The 14,316-nt window shown below is 34.3% G+C and overlaps 2 protein-coding genes and 3 long non-coding RNA genes across 6 annotated transcripts; all 5 read left to right on the top strand.

Annotated features, from left to right (window-relative positions):
• The first annotated feature begins 529 nt into the window (after positions 1-529).
• On the top strand, positions 530-1,296 carry LOC135948301 (uncharacterized). The gene is made up of 6 exons (XR_010575792.1): positions 530-604; positions 663-714; positions 769-926; positions 977-1,010; positions 1,068-1,132; positions 1,179-1,296. It is a non-coding gene; the product is annotated as an uncharacterized LOC135948301 (long non-coding RNA).
• Positions 1,297-1,641: 345 nt separating this feature from the next.
• LOC135948303 (uncharacterized) lies at positions 1,642-3,102 on the top strand. The gene is made up of 5 exons (XR_010575794.1): positions 1,642-1,696; positions 1,757-1,778; positions 1,828-1,892; positions 1,945-2,047; positions 2,105-3,102. It is a non-coding gene; the product is annotated as an uncharacterized LOC135948303 (long non-coding RNA).
• A 23-nt stretch (positions 3,103-3,125) lies between these two features.
• LOC135948302 (uncharacterized) lies at positions 3,126-4,168 on the top strand. The gene is made up of 3 exons (XR_010575793.1): positions 3,126-3,559; positions 3,614-3,728; positions 3,788-4,168. It is a non-coding gene; the product is annotated as an uncharacterized LOC135948302 (long non-coding RNA).
• A 1,593-nt stretch (positions 4,169-5,761) lies between these two features.
• On the top strand, positions 5,762-9,186 carry LOC135934784 (uncharacterized). Its single transcript, XM_065476766.1, has 17 exons — positions 5,762-5,806; positions 5,856-6,013; positions 6,065-6,098; positions 6,158-6,222; positions 6,269-6,356; positions 6,415-6,496; positions 6,541-6,670; positions 6,726-6,779; positions 6,835-6,856; positions 6,910-6,974; positions 7,027-7,129; positions 7,187-7,425; positions 7,478-7,537; positions 8,084-8,186; positions 8,506-8,573; positions 8,627-8,741; positions 8,795-9,186. The coding sequence occupies exons 1-17, from the start codon at positions 5,788-5,790 to the stop codon at positions 9,079-9,081; spliced, it is 1,692 nt and encodes a 563-aa protein (XP_065332838.1). The 5' UTR covers positions 5,762-5,787; the 3' UTR covers positions 9,082-9,186.
• A 1,175-nt stretch (positions 9,187-10,361) lies between these two features.
• On the top strand, positions 10,362-13,941 carry LOC135948292 (uncharacterized). Of its 2 annotated transcripts, none has more exons than XM_065497503.1 (18): positions 10,362-10,461; positions 10,541-10,589; positions 10,643-10,800; positions 10,851-10,884; positions 10,941-11,005; positions 11,052-11,139; positions 11,207-11,276; positions 11,322-11,454; positions 11,509-11,562; positions 11,619-11,640; positions 11,690-11,754; positions 11,809-11,911; positions 11,957-12,195; positions 12,251-12,310; positions 13,014-13,044; positions 13,260-13,327; positions 13,382-13,496; positions 13,554-13,941. In XM_065497503.1, the coding sequence occupies exons 1-18, from the start codon at positions 10,408-10,410 to the stop codon at positions 13,838-13,840; spliced, it is 1,695 nt and encodes a 564-aa protein (XP_065353575.1). In that variant the 5' UTR covers positions 10,362-10,407; the 3' UTR covers positions 13,841-13,941. The 2 variants fall into 2 exon arrangements, with proteins under 2 accessions (XP_065353575.1, XP_065353574.1); XM_065497502.1 differs by having other exon boundaries at positions 11,195-11,276.
• Positions 13,942-14,316: the final 375 nt, after the last annotated feature.

The raw sequence follows: 14,316 nt of genomic DNA, 5'->3' as shown, positions 1-14,316 counted from the left end.
TGGCTGTAAGAATGCAAATTGTTTTGAGAAATTGCAGTTTATTTCGCTTAAAGAAGCCAAAATTTAAACTTTTCTTTGTAAGATACACTTAATCTTATTACCTAAATATATACATATTAAAGTAGATAAAAAGGGAGCTACTTATATATGCTGTACTAAATCCTATAACTTTTCCGATCATATAGCATAATCGCAATGATTTTACACTTGCACCCCTTTAAAATGAGATCTCATTTGATATTTTATGTGTTGCCTGACCTCATTTATCTTATTTTTAACATGATGAATTTTATTGCCAGCTAAAAACTGTTTGCTACGGTCAGCTTTAACGGGTTTTTAATTGTATCTAGATTTTTTACTCTTCCAATTTTCACCAAACATTTTGAATTTATATTGTGACCCGTGTGTAAATTGAAACGAAAACGTTGTGAGATCAGATAGGAAACAGCAAACATCTATCACGGGTTCCGTTGATGGCGTTTAAAACTTCCTGCCTAAATAAGCGAACGATTCTTTAGTTTTCAGCCAACGCACACAGGAACACCACACGATGTTTAGAAACGTGAAAATTAACTTCTTTTTGCCCTTCGTAATTAATTCCAAGGTAATATATTTGTTATTTCAAATTTGTATTTATTTTTTAACATTTATCTCATCCGTAGATAATGGCGATCGTTCAAGATGAAATGTGCCGAGTACAAGAATCTGTTAGCAGTATAATATTTTGAAACTTCATTTCAAATTTAATTGATTAGAGAAAATCATAAGTGCAAGATTTCATGTGGCGGTACGCAGACACTCCATACAACTGCATTGCCAAGTGTCAAAATTCAAATGCTGCAGCCACAGATCCCACTTCACGAAACGCAGAGTACTTGGAAAGAGTGTTTTCACCGTTTCAGAAAACAATCAACTGCATGAAAGAAGTGCTTATCATGTGGTTTTAATATTTTTTCGATTTAAAAGATTTTTTTAGGAACGAATAGTAACTGCATCCTGCAAAGTCAAGAGTTTGATTAATATTTTTTTTTTAATTTTAAATCATTTCATTGTGAAACTGGTTTTAGTTAAATCCCTCGAATTAATCCAGCTCTCGGATTTGCGTTTGATTTATTTCCCTTCATTTGCTCAGGTAAATTCTAAGATAATTTTAACAGTACGATTAAAAACGAGCGAAGATGCGGAGGTTCGAAGCTGAGAAATTTTGCTCCCGTCATGGATTAAATTTTGGAATAGATGAGTCGCTCATGGGATTCGTCACAGTTGGTAACAATTCTGATACTCTGTGGCCACACGAGCAACCCAAGCGTCCCTTGTGTAGGTTTTCCGGAAATGAAAATATGGATGGCTGATGTTGAAACACAAAACACGAGCAAACAAGTTACCTGCCAAGTTTTTGACAAGTAAAATTTAATGTTTTTTTTTTTCAAATTTAACGGGGGTTTTTAAAGGAAAAAGAGTTCAAGTGGAGTGACCCAGGAAAACTGCCTAAACAACAATAATTTTGTGTGTGTGTTACCGAAAAACTGTCATATGGACAGGTGCTCGACAAAATGCTCTATGGAGGCATGCAATGAAATAAATGGTCTCTTTGTTATTTAAGTTGTTTAAAATTAATTATTATTATTTTTGATTAATTTAGCAACGAGTTGATAGCTGCGAGTCTAATTGCCCAAACACATTTTGCGGGGAAGAGGTGTGGATTGCAATTTGTTAATTATTTGTTCTTAAAATGACATGCCTAAATTAATTCTAGAAAGCTGATAAATTTGGATACAGTATATTTGAGCTTCAAATTTATTCCACCAATTAATATATATTTTTTAGAACCAGATGACGGTGAACTCATAGAAGCGTGTGGAAAGCAGTACATTTTTTCAAGAGCACCTAGAGTATAAACAAAACAAATGAATTTTAAAAATAACTACAATTTTGAACAAATAGTTCAACCAAAACTCAACTGTTTCATTTTGCTGCACGAAATACATGAGCGCTGGAAGTGTTTCTTCTTTGGACGAGGCCAAGTGTTTGGCCCGCGAAATGATCAGTAAACTTTACACTTTAAAAATTATCTGGTTTTCATAAATTTACTGACAATGAGCAGAAAGAAATATTGGTGACGTGCCTTTCTGGACAAGCGCGAGGCCGAGCAACTGCTCTGATTTTTCCACGTGGTGTGCTCTGGACGGGTCGGGAGAAGTCGTTGACCAAACCTCATTGCAGATTATCAACAAAAGAACTAACCCTAAGAAGCAATTTGTTACAGTGAAGGCGATTGTGCAGACAGAGTCTCTGACTTTTGAATTCGAAGACCCCGCAGTCTTGGCCACTGTTTTCAGTAAATGTAACTTAAAATTTATTTTCTAATCATCTCGTTCTAATGTTTTAAGCGAATGAACCCGCTGAGTTGCACCGAGTCGCTGTGTTTTCCTATGGGATTTAATGAGCAGGTTTGATTTTTTGGTTCATTTCATAATCTATCTAATCTATTTGTAAATTAATTGTCAACATGAAATATTTGCTCCATTTTGCTAGTAACAAAACCCGTTAAACTTAAGCATTTTTTTAAAATTTGTATATTTTTACTTAGATCAAAAGGTAAACATGGATGCATCGAATATTTTACTCTAAAAGTAATCGATATTTTTTACTGAAATTTTTAAATAAAATTTTCAACAGTTAAATTATACAAAATAGAAAAATTGTCAAAAGACGCGAAATTAAACTGCACAGAGGGCCCATTATGTCAATTTTTTAAATTATACCCATAGTTTTTCATCCCTTTCGGAAACTGTTTTTTTTAGTAAACAGCAATTTTTAAAAAATTTATAGCGGGATCCCTATGGGCTCAAATGGGCCGCGTATTGGATCTGCTTCGATTTGTCTTGAAGAGACGAGCTATCGATTGCGTGGTTTTTTAAATATTCGGTTCCATCGATTTTCGGAGGTGCAAAAGGTGACCTTCAAACCTCCATAAAAACCACCCTATCCGATTGCCAGCAAAAAGGGGTTATATATAGCCTTTGACTTACATTGGGGTGGGCAGCTGACGCTGCCTGCGGATTGTGTTAACTCGAAAAAAATCGGCACAGCACGGGGGAATTAAATTATGTTTTAAACCACCAATACGTCTAGGCTAAAACACAAAGTAGCAGCATTGAATCTGATGTGGAAGAGTGAAAAATAGCAATTACTTATTTTAAACTTTGTGCTAAATGTATTTTTTACAACATTTCCATGTTTACAGATTGAGCAGAATAGAAAAGCAAAGAAAACTGGTGTAGTATTTTTTACGTTTGATTATTCATAAACGTGTATAATAAGAAGCTTCAATCTCCTTCTATAAGTTTTTTTAGTCCCATGCGTTTCTCACCTAAGCATACAAATCACACCCATTGTTTAGATTAAACTGGCTTGTCCCATCATAGTAATCATATATTTAATCTCTGAATGTCTGCCAACGCCATTTTGATTTTTCCAAAAATTTCCAGCTTTTTATAGGGCAAGTTGCAAATTTATTTATGGCTGCAATAAAATATTTGACGTGTGTATCGTGGCAGTATGTATTTCCCCTATGGATGCTTGGACAATTGATCCGAAATGTAGCTTCTAGTACCCCTACTATGCGGCCGCTAAATGGACTCAAGCATCCTCTGTAGAGTATCGCACGGTAATGCTTACACTGGAGACTCAAGAAAAAATGGAATGCTTTCTAAAACTTATGAAAGGTTCTGCAAATTTGCTTTAACTATTCTTATTTTCAATTAAAACTGTGCGTCCAATACAGCAAACAACATTATGACCGGAACTTTTAATGTCAATGCTGTGTCCTTCGGCTGCCCAAAATCGAACAGATGGTGCCAGATTCCTGAAGATCCCTTTCTGAACAACTCCTACATTCCTTGGGCAAAAGGCGAACCGAGCATGGACCCGTCAAAGGAATGCGTCATTGTGAAGTACGATGCGGACAAAATATCTTTCACGTTTACCAAAAATTCTTGCAAAGATGCTCCTAATCTGCGTATTTCACAAACTATCGATTTTTATCCAGAACATTCATTTGGACTATCTTAAATCAAATTGTTTGTTGTGTAGAGAGAGGGATAAATAGTGTTTAATGAGAAATTAAACGGGTTGTAAACTTGTATGGAAATAAATTTATTTTTTGTATGTGATTCAAAGGTTTTTCATTAATTTAAATTACCATCAGAGAAAAAAAATAGTCACGGTTCCGAGAGCTGCTAAAAAGAAATAAAACTCCTCAACATGCAATGTTATTCTGCAGTTGGTCCATTTTGATCAACGTGTGTGCTTTTGCACAGCCGGCAGTTAAAGTGGGGCAACAAATTTTTTTTTAACTTACGTCAATCATTTCAATGGGCTCCATTAGTTTTAAATTTTTTGCTGGTGGATCCATAAATTCTTTAAATACACTGCCGCGATGTAAACCTTACTGTGAAAAAAAAAACGATTTTAAAAACTCTTAAGCCATCTCTCAAAATGATCCTGATTGTGGTAAGTTTTCTTTTTGTTTATTTCAGGAGGCTGCATTTCAAGGAGTACTAACTTATTTAAATCTAGACCACATGGAAAATTTACGCGAAAGCCTTGACACAGTTTTTGATACAAAAAATTAAAAATGAAGTAGAGAAATAAATAATTTACACACCCAAGGTGTTTTCGACTGCTGCTTTGGTCAGCCGGAAGAGTCTGTTTAGACGCAACTGGTGGGGTTTGAAAGGTTTTATCATCGTTGACACTAGATTCAGTCAGGCTGGGAGTCTCAGTTTCCATGTCATCCATGCATCGCAGCTCAGCCAAGGGATCTCTAAAGAAACTTGAGTGCAAAAATATAATTTGTATTACAAATATTGACCAACCAGAAAAAAATTTACAGATCAGGAGGCTGCATTTCAAGGAGTAATAAATTATTTAAATTTAGGCCACTTGGAAAATTTACGCGACAGCTTTGACAACACAGTTTTTGACACAAAAAATTAAAAATCAAGTAGAGAAAAAAATAATTTACACACCCAAGGTGTTTTCGACTGCTGCTTTGGTCAGCCGGAGGAGTCTGTTTAGACGCAGAGGAGGTTACATTTTTTGGTTTATTTCATATTTCAAATCTATTTGTGAATCAACCTTTAACACGAAATATCCAATACAGTTTGCTCTACTTTATAAATTAAAAAAATTGTTTACTTTTCTTTCATTAAAAGGTATGAATATATATGATGCCATCTAAAAGTGATATACTTTTTACTGCTAGCATTATCAATCTAGATTTTTAATGAAATTTAAAATTAAAAGCAGCATTGAATCTGAATTTCAAGTGTAAAATATAGTTGCTTTTTACTCTTTATGCAAAATTAACATTTTTTCTATCATATCCTTGCTTACAGTTTGAGTTTAGTAGGGGCGTTCAGAAAACTGGTAATAATTACGTTTGAAATGTTAACAGGTACATAAGAAGATTCAATTTCCCTGCTATAAACTTATTTACTCCCGTGTCCTTCTCAACTAAGAATACAAATCAGAACCAAAAAATACGTGATGCAGTGGCGCTGATGACGAACATTATTCAGTTCCTGCATAGGCGATTCATTTGTTTAGTTTTCAGCAAACGCAGATAGAAGCATCACGTATCACGATGGTTATAAAAAGGATAAATGGCCTCTTCTTGCTCTTCTCAATTAATTTAAAGGTATATATAGTTCGATTTGACCTAATTCGTTTTAAAACAATTTTCATGCGTAGCTCACGGCAAGTGTTGATTTTACGTGTGTGATGAAAGAGTTTGTTGGCAGTATGAAAAAAAAAATTAAAATGGACAGTATTAAAACAAGTGATTATAGTGCAAGAATTTATGTGGCGGCACGCATACACTCCATTTAATTGTATTGCAAATTGTCACAACGCATATGCTGCCATCTCCGATTCAACTTCACGAAAGGCAAAGTACTTGGAAAGAGTGTTTCCACCGTTTCAGAAAAAAATCGACTGCACGAAAGAAGTACATATCATATGGTTTTTAATATTTTTCCATTTAAGATAATTTTTTAAGGAAAGAAGAATAACTGCATCCTGCAAAGTCAAGAGTTTGATTAACATATTTTTTTTACAATTTTAAATCATTTAATTATGAACCCGGTTTTAGTTAAATCGCTAGAATTAGACCAGTTCTCGGATTTGCCTTTGATTTATTTCCCCTCATTTGCACAGGTAAATTCTAAGATAATTTTAATAGTATGTGTAAAAATGAGCGAAGGTGCGGAGGTTCGAAGCTGAGAAGTTTTGCACCCGTCATGGATTAAATTTCGGAATAGACGAGTCGTTCATGGGATTCATCACAGATGGTAACAATTTTCTGATACTTTGTGGCAGCACAAACAACCCAAACGCCACCATGTTTAGGTTTTCCGGAAGTGAAAATATGGATGGCTAATGTTGAAAAACAAAATACGAGCAAACAAGTCACCTGCCTAGTATTTGACAAGTAAAATTTATCTTACTTTTGGAAAAATTTTGCACTTTAAAAAGGAAAAGAAGTTCTAGTGGGGTAACCCCGGAAAACTGCCAAAATACAAATAATTTTGTGTGTGTTTTGCCGAAAAACTGTCATATGGACACGTGCTCGACAAATTGTTCTAAGGAGTTGTGCAATGAATTGGTCTGTTTGCTATTTAAGTTGTATATAATTAATTTAATTCGTCATTGAAAAATAGCAAAATGATAATAGCTGCGAGTCTAATTGCCCAAAACCATTTTGTGGGGAAGAGGTGCTGTGAATTATAATATTTTTTCTTTTCAATGGCATGACTAATTTGATTTTAGAAAGCTGAAAAATTTGGATATAGTATTTGAGCTTCAAATTTGTTCCACCAATTAATATATATATATATTTTTTAGAACCAGATGACGGTGAACTCTTAGAAGCGTGTGGAAAGCAGTACATTTTTTCAAGAGCTCCTAGAGTATTAACAAAACAAATGAATTTTAAAAATAACTACAATTTTGAACAAATAGTTCAACCAAAACTCAACTGTTTCATTTTGCTGCACGAAACACATGAGCGCTGGAAGTGTTTCTTCTTTGGACGAGGCCAAGTGTTTGGCCCGCGAAATGATCAGTAAACTTTACACTTTAAAAATTATCTGGTTTTCATAAATTTACTGACAATGAGCAGAAAGAAATATTGGTGACGTGCCTTTCTGGACAAGCGCGAGGCCGAGCAACTGCACTGATTTTTCCACGTGGTGTGCGCTGGACGGGTCTGGAGAAGTCGTTGACCAAACTTCATTGCAGATTAATATCAAAAGTAGAAATTCAAAGAAGCGATTTGTTACAGTGAAGGCAAATGTGCAGACTGAGTCTCTGACTTTTGAATTTGAAGACCCCGCAGTCTTGGCCAGAGCTATGTGTTCAGTAAATGTAATTTAAAATTTAATTTCTAATTATCTCATTCTGATCTGCTAAGCGACCGAGCCCACTGACTTGCGCCGAGTCTCTGTGTGCTCCTATGGGATTTAATGAGCAGGTTTGATTTTTTTGGTTCATTCCATAATCTATCTAATCTATTTGTAAATTAATTGTCAACATGAAATATTTGCTCCATTTTACTAGTAGCGACCCGTTAAATCATATAATTTAATTTTTTTATCAAAGGCAAACATGGATGCATTGAAAAGTGATTTATTTTTTATTCTACATTAGTAGCAATTATTTGTTTATATTTACTGAAATTTTAAACTAAATTTTTCAACAGTGTAATTAGACAAAATATATTTTTGTCAAAAGACGCGTAATTTAATTGTGCAGGGGGCCGATTTGCCGATTTATTAATCCAACCCCTAATTTTTTCCATTTCGGAAACCTATATTTGGAGTTGAACAACGATTTTCAAAATTGTATTGTGGAGGCGTAAAGGATCCACTTCGATTCGTTCTTGTTGAAGAGAGCTAGAAATAGAATGTTTTTTTTTCGAAATTCGGATACATCGATTTTCGGGGGTGAATAAGGTGACTTTCAAACCATCTCGTTCGATTGCCAGCAAAAAGGTACTTGCTCTAGCCGTTGACTTACATTGGGATGGGCAGCGGATGCTTTTATACAATTTATGCTACAAATTTCATTTACAACATTTCCATGTTTACAGTTAGAGCAGAGTAGGAAAGCTAAGAAAACTGGTAATATTTTATGTTTTATGTTTGAATCATTCATATACACACACACACACACACACACACACACACACACACACACACACACACACACACACACACACACACACACACACACACACATATATATATATATATATATATATATATATTTCGTGAGAAGCTTTAATCTCTCTGTTAATATACATTTTTTTATTCCAAATGCTTTTCTCATCTAAGCATAAAAATCAGAACACTGGCTTATCCCATCATAGTAATCATATTTTTAATCTCTGAACGATGAATTGTCTGTCAACGCCATTTTGATTTTTCCAAAAATTTCCAGCTTTTTATAGGTCAGATTGCAAATACATGTATGGCTGCAATAAAGTATTTGACGTGTGTTACGTGCCAGTATGCATTTTCCCTATGATGTCTGGACCATTGATCCAAATTGTTGCTTCTAGGACCCCTACTATTTGGCCGCTAAATGGGGTCAAGCTTCCTCTATAGAGTATCGGATGGTAATGCTTACCCTCGAGACTCAAGAAAAAATGGAATGTTTTTTGAAACTTTTGAAAGGTTCTGCTAATTGCTTTAAAATTCTGATTTTCAATTATAACTGTCCAAAACAGCAAACAATATGAAGACCGTAACGTTTAATGTCAATGCTGTGTCCTTCGGCTGCCCAAAATCAAACAGATGGTGCCAGATTCCTGAGAATCCCTTTCTGAACAGCTCCTACATCCCTTGGGCAAAAGGAGAACCGAGCATGGACCCGTCTAAGGAATGCGTCTTAGTGAAGTACGATGCGGACAAAAAATCTTTCACGTTTACCAAAAATTCTTGCAAATATTCTCCTAATCTGCGTTTTTCAGAAACTATTGATTTTTATCCACAACATTCATTGGGAATTTCTTAAATCAAATTGTTTACTATTAAGAGGGAGGGACTAAAAGTGTTTAATGAGAAATTAAACAAATTAATTGTTCTTCTTCTGTGTGAAACTGAATTAAATATAATTGTATGTGAGTCAACGGTTTCATATTAATTTGTATCACTATAATTAAAATGGAGCTAAAATAAAGCATATGCAACAGTTTTAAAAAGCAGCTAAGAAGGAATAAAAAACCGCAGCATGTGATATTATGCTGCAGTTGATCCCTATTTATCTACGTGCGCTTTTACGCAGTCAGCAGTAAAATTTGGGCACCAAATTCATTTTTATTTTCAACTTAACGTCAATTATTTTATGTTGTAAAAATCACAGATTAAATATGGTGATATCATTTTTACAGCATTTTTAAACGTAGCCTCTAGAATCCATTAATTTTAATTAGTTTTGCGGTGGATCGGGTGGATCCATCTTTAAACTGCCACTCGCTGTTAAGCTATATGAGAAAAAAATCGATTCTAAAAAAATTCTACTGAGTAAGACAAAGAAAATTGATTAGGGTTATTTTAAAATAGTAATAAATGCCTGAATTATAATTAAATAATATAATTATTGCGAAAACTTCACATCAATAGACTCGTCTTGAGGTGTTCATCCCCTCATCCTATCAATCGCTTACCAAAAATGAAATAGGAAAAATAGATAATCTCACTCCAAACTACCAATTCAATCAGCTCTCAAAATTGAAAGGTTTTATTTAAAACAATTCAGAAGTGAAATAAAATACCAGCGTAACGCAAAATTTCATTTTTCAGTAGTGAGATGGTTGGAAATGCTGTCTGGGGAGCAAATGTTATTGACATGCCTTTTTGCTATCCTCATTATTAGCACCAGACATTTGCAGAGACAGGAGTGAAAGTGTGTTTATTTCGGGAGTGCATGTCAGTTATCCGCGTGAGACGAATGGGAAAAAACGAAAAAAAACTCTATAAAAACGTGGAACATGGTGGAATTATTGTAATTAAATGTTGTTGCAACGCAATAGTTTGAAATTGCAAAGCATCATTTATTTATTCTAAAATTTATAAATAAAATCTAGTTTCCCTAAAATTAAAAACACATTATTGCGAAATTGCCCGCTAGAATGCGAATTTGCGAAAGGAGTTTCGACGGAATAATACACAAGGAAAGCAGACTTTTGTAAATTTTGGAAATAATATTTGCTGAGGGCTGTGGCTGACGTCAAAAATTACGCGATGCAGTGGCACTGATGACGAACATTAGACATTTCCTGCCTTGACAAAATATATGGTTAGTTTTCAGCAAACGTAGATAGAAACATCACGAATCACGATGGTTAAAAACGTGATAATAAGCCTCTTCTTGATCTTCTCAATTGATTTAAAGGTAAATAATATATATTATACAGATTAAATTATGTAGTTTAATTTGACCTAACTCGATTTAAAATAATTTTCATGCGTAGCTCACGGCGAGTGTTGATTTTACGTGTCTAATGAAAGAGTTAGTTGACAGTATGAATTTGAAAACAAATTGAAATGGAAAGATTTAATGCAAATTTATACAGTGCAAGAATTTACGTGGCGGCATGCAGACACTCCATTTAATTGTATTGCAAACTGTCACAGTGCATTTGCTGCTATCTCCGATTCAACTTCACAAAAGGCAAAGTACTTCGAAAGAGTGTTTTCACCGTTTCAGAAAACAATTAACTGCACGAAAGAAGTACATATCATGTGATTTTTAATATTTTTCAATTTAAGAGAACTTTTAAGGAAAGAAGAGTAACTGCATCCTGCAAAGTCAAGAGTTTGATTAAAATATTTTACCAACTTTAAATCACATAATTATGAAACTGGTTTTAGTTAAATCCCTAGAATTAGACCAGCTCTCGAATTTGCCTTTGATTTATTTCCCTTCATTTGTTCAGGTAAATTCTAAGATAATCTTAATAGTATGTGTAAAAATGAGTGAAGGTGCGGAGGTTCGAAGCTGAGAAGTTTTGCGCCCTTCATGGTTTAAATTTTGGAATAGATGAATCGCTTATGGGATTCGTCGCAGTTGGTAACAATTCTGATACTCTGTAGTCATACGAACAACCCAAGCGTCACTTGTTTAGATTTTCCGGAAGTGAAAATATGGATGGCTGATGTTGAAACACAAAACACAAGCAAACAAGTTACCTGCCTAGTTTTTTACAAGTAAAATTTATTGTACTTTTAGAATAATATTTATCTTTTTAAAAGAAAAAACAGTTCTAGTCAGATAACGCAGGAAACCTGCCAAAATCGAAATAATTTTGTATGTGTTCTACCGAAAAACTGCCATATGGACAGATGCTGGACAAATTGCTCTAAAAATCAATCATGCAATAATGTGGTCTGTCTGCTATTTATGTTGTTAGGAATTAATTTAATTCGTTATTACAATTAGAAAAATGATAATTATTGCGAGTCTAATTGCCCAAACACTTTTTGCGGAGATGAGGTGTGGATTGTTAAATTATTTTGTTCTTAATAATGGCATGACCAATTCAATTCTAGAAAGCTGATAAATTCGGATACAGTATTTGAGTTTTAAATTTATTCTACTATTTATTAAATATTTTTTGCAGAGCCAGATGACGGTGAACTCTTAGAAGCGTGTGGAAAGCAGTACATTTTTTCAAGAGCTCCTAGAGTATTAACTAAACAGCTGAATTTTAAAAATATTTCTTATTTTTATTTTTTAAAGTTCAACCAAAATACGACTCAATTATTTTGCTGCACGAAACACATGAGCGCTGGAAGTGTTTCATCTTTGGACGAGGCCAAGTGTTTGGCCCGCGAAATGATCAGTAAACTTAACCATTAAAAAAAATAATATTACTGAAAATGAGCAGAAAGAAATATTGGTGACGTGCCTTTCTGGACAAGCGCGAGGCCGAGCAACTGCACTGATTTTTCCACATGGTGTGCGCTGAACGGGTCGGGAGAAGTCGTTGATCAAACCTCATTGCAGATTATCAACAAAAGAACCAACCCTAAGAAGCAATTTGTTACAGTGAAGGCAAATGTGCAGACAGAGTCTCTGACTTTTGAATTTGAAGACCCTGCAGTCATGGCCAGAGCTATGTGTTCAGTAAAGATTGTAACTTAAAATTTAATTTCTAATAATCTCGTTCTGATGTTTTAAGCGAATGAACCCGCTGAGTTGCACAGAGTCGCTGTGTTCTCCTATGGGATTTATTGAGCAGGTTTGATTTTTTGGTTCATTTCATAATCTATCTAATCTATTTGTAAATTAATTGTCAACATGAAATATTTGCTCCATTTTGCTAGTAGCAACCCGTTAAACTTAAGCATTTTTTTAAATTTGTATAATTTTACTTAGATCAAAAGGCAAACATGGATGCATCGAATATTGTACTCTAAAAGTAATCTATATTTTTACTGAAATTTTTAAATAAAAATTTCAACAATGTAATTATACAAAATATAATAATTGTCAAAAGACGCGTAATTAAACTGCACAGAGGGCCCATTATGTCAATTTTTTAAATTACACCCATAGTTTTTCATCCCTTTCGGAAACCGCTTTTTTCTAGTAAACAGCAATTTTTAAAAAATTTATTGCGGGACCACTATGGGTCTCAAATGGGCCGCGTATTGGGTCTGCTTCGATTTGTCTCGAAGAGACGAGCTATCGATTGCGTGGTTTTTTAAATATTCGGTTCCATCGATTTTCGGGGGTGCAAAAGGTGACCTTCAAACCTCCATAAAACCGCCCCTGTCCGACACAGCATGGGGAAATTAAATTATGTTTTAAACCACCAATAAGTTTATGCTAAAACACAAAGTAGCAGCATTGAATCTGATGTGGACGTGTGAAAAATAGCAATTACTTTTATTTAAAACTTTGTGCTAAAAGTATTTTATACAACATTTCCATGTTTACAGATAGAGCAGAATAGAAAAGCAAAGAAAACTGGTGTAGTATTTTTTACGTTTGAATTATTCATAAACATGTATAATAAGAAGCTTCAACCTCCCTGCTATACGTTTTTTTAGTCCCATGCGTTTCTCTCCTAAGCATAAAAATCATAACCATTGTTTAAATTAAACTGTCTTGTCCCATCATAGTAATCATATATTTAATCTCTGAATGTCTGCCAATGCCATTTTGATTTTTCCAAAAATTTCCAGCTTTTTATAGGGCAAGTTGCAAATTTATTTATGGCTGCAATAAAATATTTGACGTGTGTATCGTGGCAGTATGTATTTCCCCTATGGATGCTTGGACAATTGATCCGAAATGTAGCTTCTAGTACCCCTACTATGCGGCCGCTAAATGGACTCAAGCATCCTCTGTAGAGTATCGCACGGTAATGCTTACACTGGAGACTCAAGAAAAAATGGAATGCTTTCTAAAACTCATGAAAGGTTTTGCACATTTGCTTTAACTATTCTTATTTTCAATTAAAACTGCGTCCAATACAGCAAACAACATTATGAACGGAACTTTTCATGTCAATGCTGTGTCCTTCGGCTGCCCAAAATCGAACAGATGGTGCCAGATTCCTGAAGATCCCTTTTTGAACAACTCCTACATTCCTTGGGCAAAAGGAGAACCGAGCATGGACCCGTCTAAGGAATGCGTCATTGTGAAGTACGATGCGGACAAAATATCTTTCACGTTTACCAAAAATTCTTGCAAATATTCTCCTAATCTGCGTATTTCACAAACTATCGATTTTTATCCAGAACATTCATTTGGACTATCTTAAATCAAATTGTTTGTTGTGTAGAGAGAGGGATAAATAGTGTTTAATGAGAAATTAAACAGGTTGTAAACGTGTATGGAAATAAATTGATTTTTTGTGTGTGAGTCAAAGGTTTTTCATTAATTTAAATTACCATCAGAGAAAAAAATAAGTCACGGTTCCGAGAGCTGCTAAAAAGAAATAAAACACTTCAACATGCAATGTTATTCTGCAGTTGGTCCATTTTGATCAGCGTGTGTGCTTTTGCACAGCCGGCTGTTAAAGTGGGGCAACAATTTTTTTTTAACTTACGTCAATCATTTCAATGGGCTTTATTAGTTTTAATTTTTTTGCGGGTGGATCCATAAATTCTTTAAATACACTGCCGCGATGTAAACCTTACTGTGAAAAAAAAACGATTTTAAAAACTCTGTAGAGAAAACTTGGAAGATTTATTCAGGTAAATTTTAAAAATTGCGTAAAATTTACAAAGGGGATTT

The sequence above is a fragment of the Cloeon dipterum genome, chromosome 1, assembly GCF_949628265.1.
Source record: "Cloeon dipterum chromosome 1, ieCloDipt1.1, whole genome shotgun sequence".
Taxonomy (NCBI): domain Eukaryota; kingdom Metazoa; phylum Arthropoda; class Insecta; order Ephemeroptera; family Baetidae; genus Cloeon; species Cloeon dipterum.
This window is presented reverse-complemented; position numbering and strand designations above follow the sequence as displayed.

Excerpts from the sequence above, each read along its gene's own strand:
- LOC135934784 (XM_065476766.1), top strand. Across the intron at positions 6,223-6,268 it reads ATTTCCCCTCATTTGCACAG|GTGCGGAGGTTCGAAGCTGA; the intron begins GTAAATTCTAAG and ends AAATGAGCGAAG. Across the intron at positions 6,671-6,725 it reads AGGAGTTGTGCAATGAATTG|CAAAATGATAATAGCTGCGA; the intron begins GTCTGTTTGCTA and ends ATTGAAAAATAG.
- LOC135948292 (XM_065497502.1), top strand. The coding sequence starts at position 10,408 with ATGGTTAAAAACGTGATAATAAGCCTCTTCTTGATCTTCTCAATTGAT. Across the intron at positions 11,755-11,808 it reads TTTTTTCAAGAGCTCCTAGA|TTCAACCAAAATACGACTCA; the intron begins GTATTAACTAAA and ends TATTTTTTAAAG. Across the intron at positions 12,196-12,250 it reads TGGCCAGAGCTATGTGTTCA|CGAATGAACCCGCTGAGTTG; the intron begins GTAAAGATTGTA and ends TGATGTTTTAAG.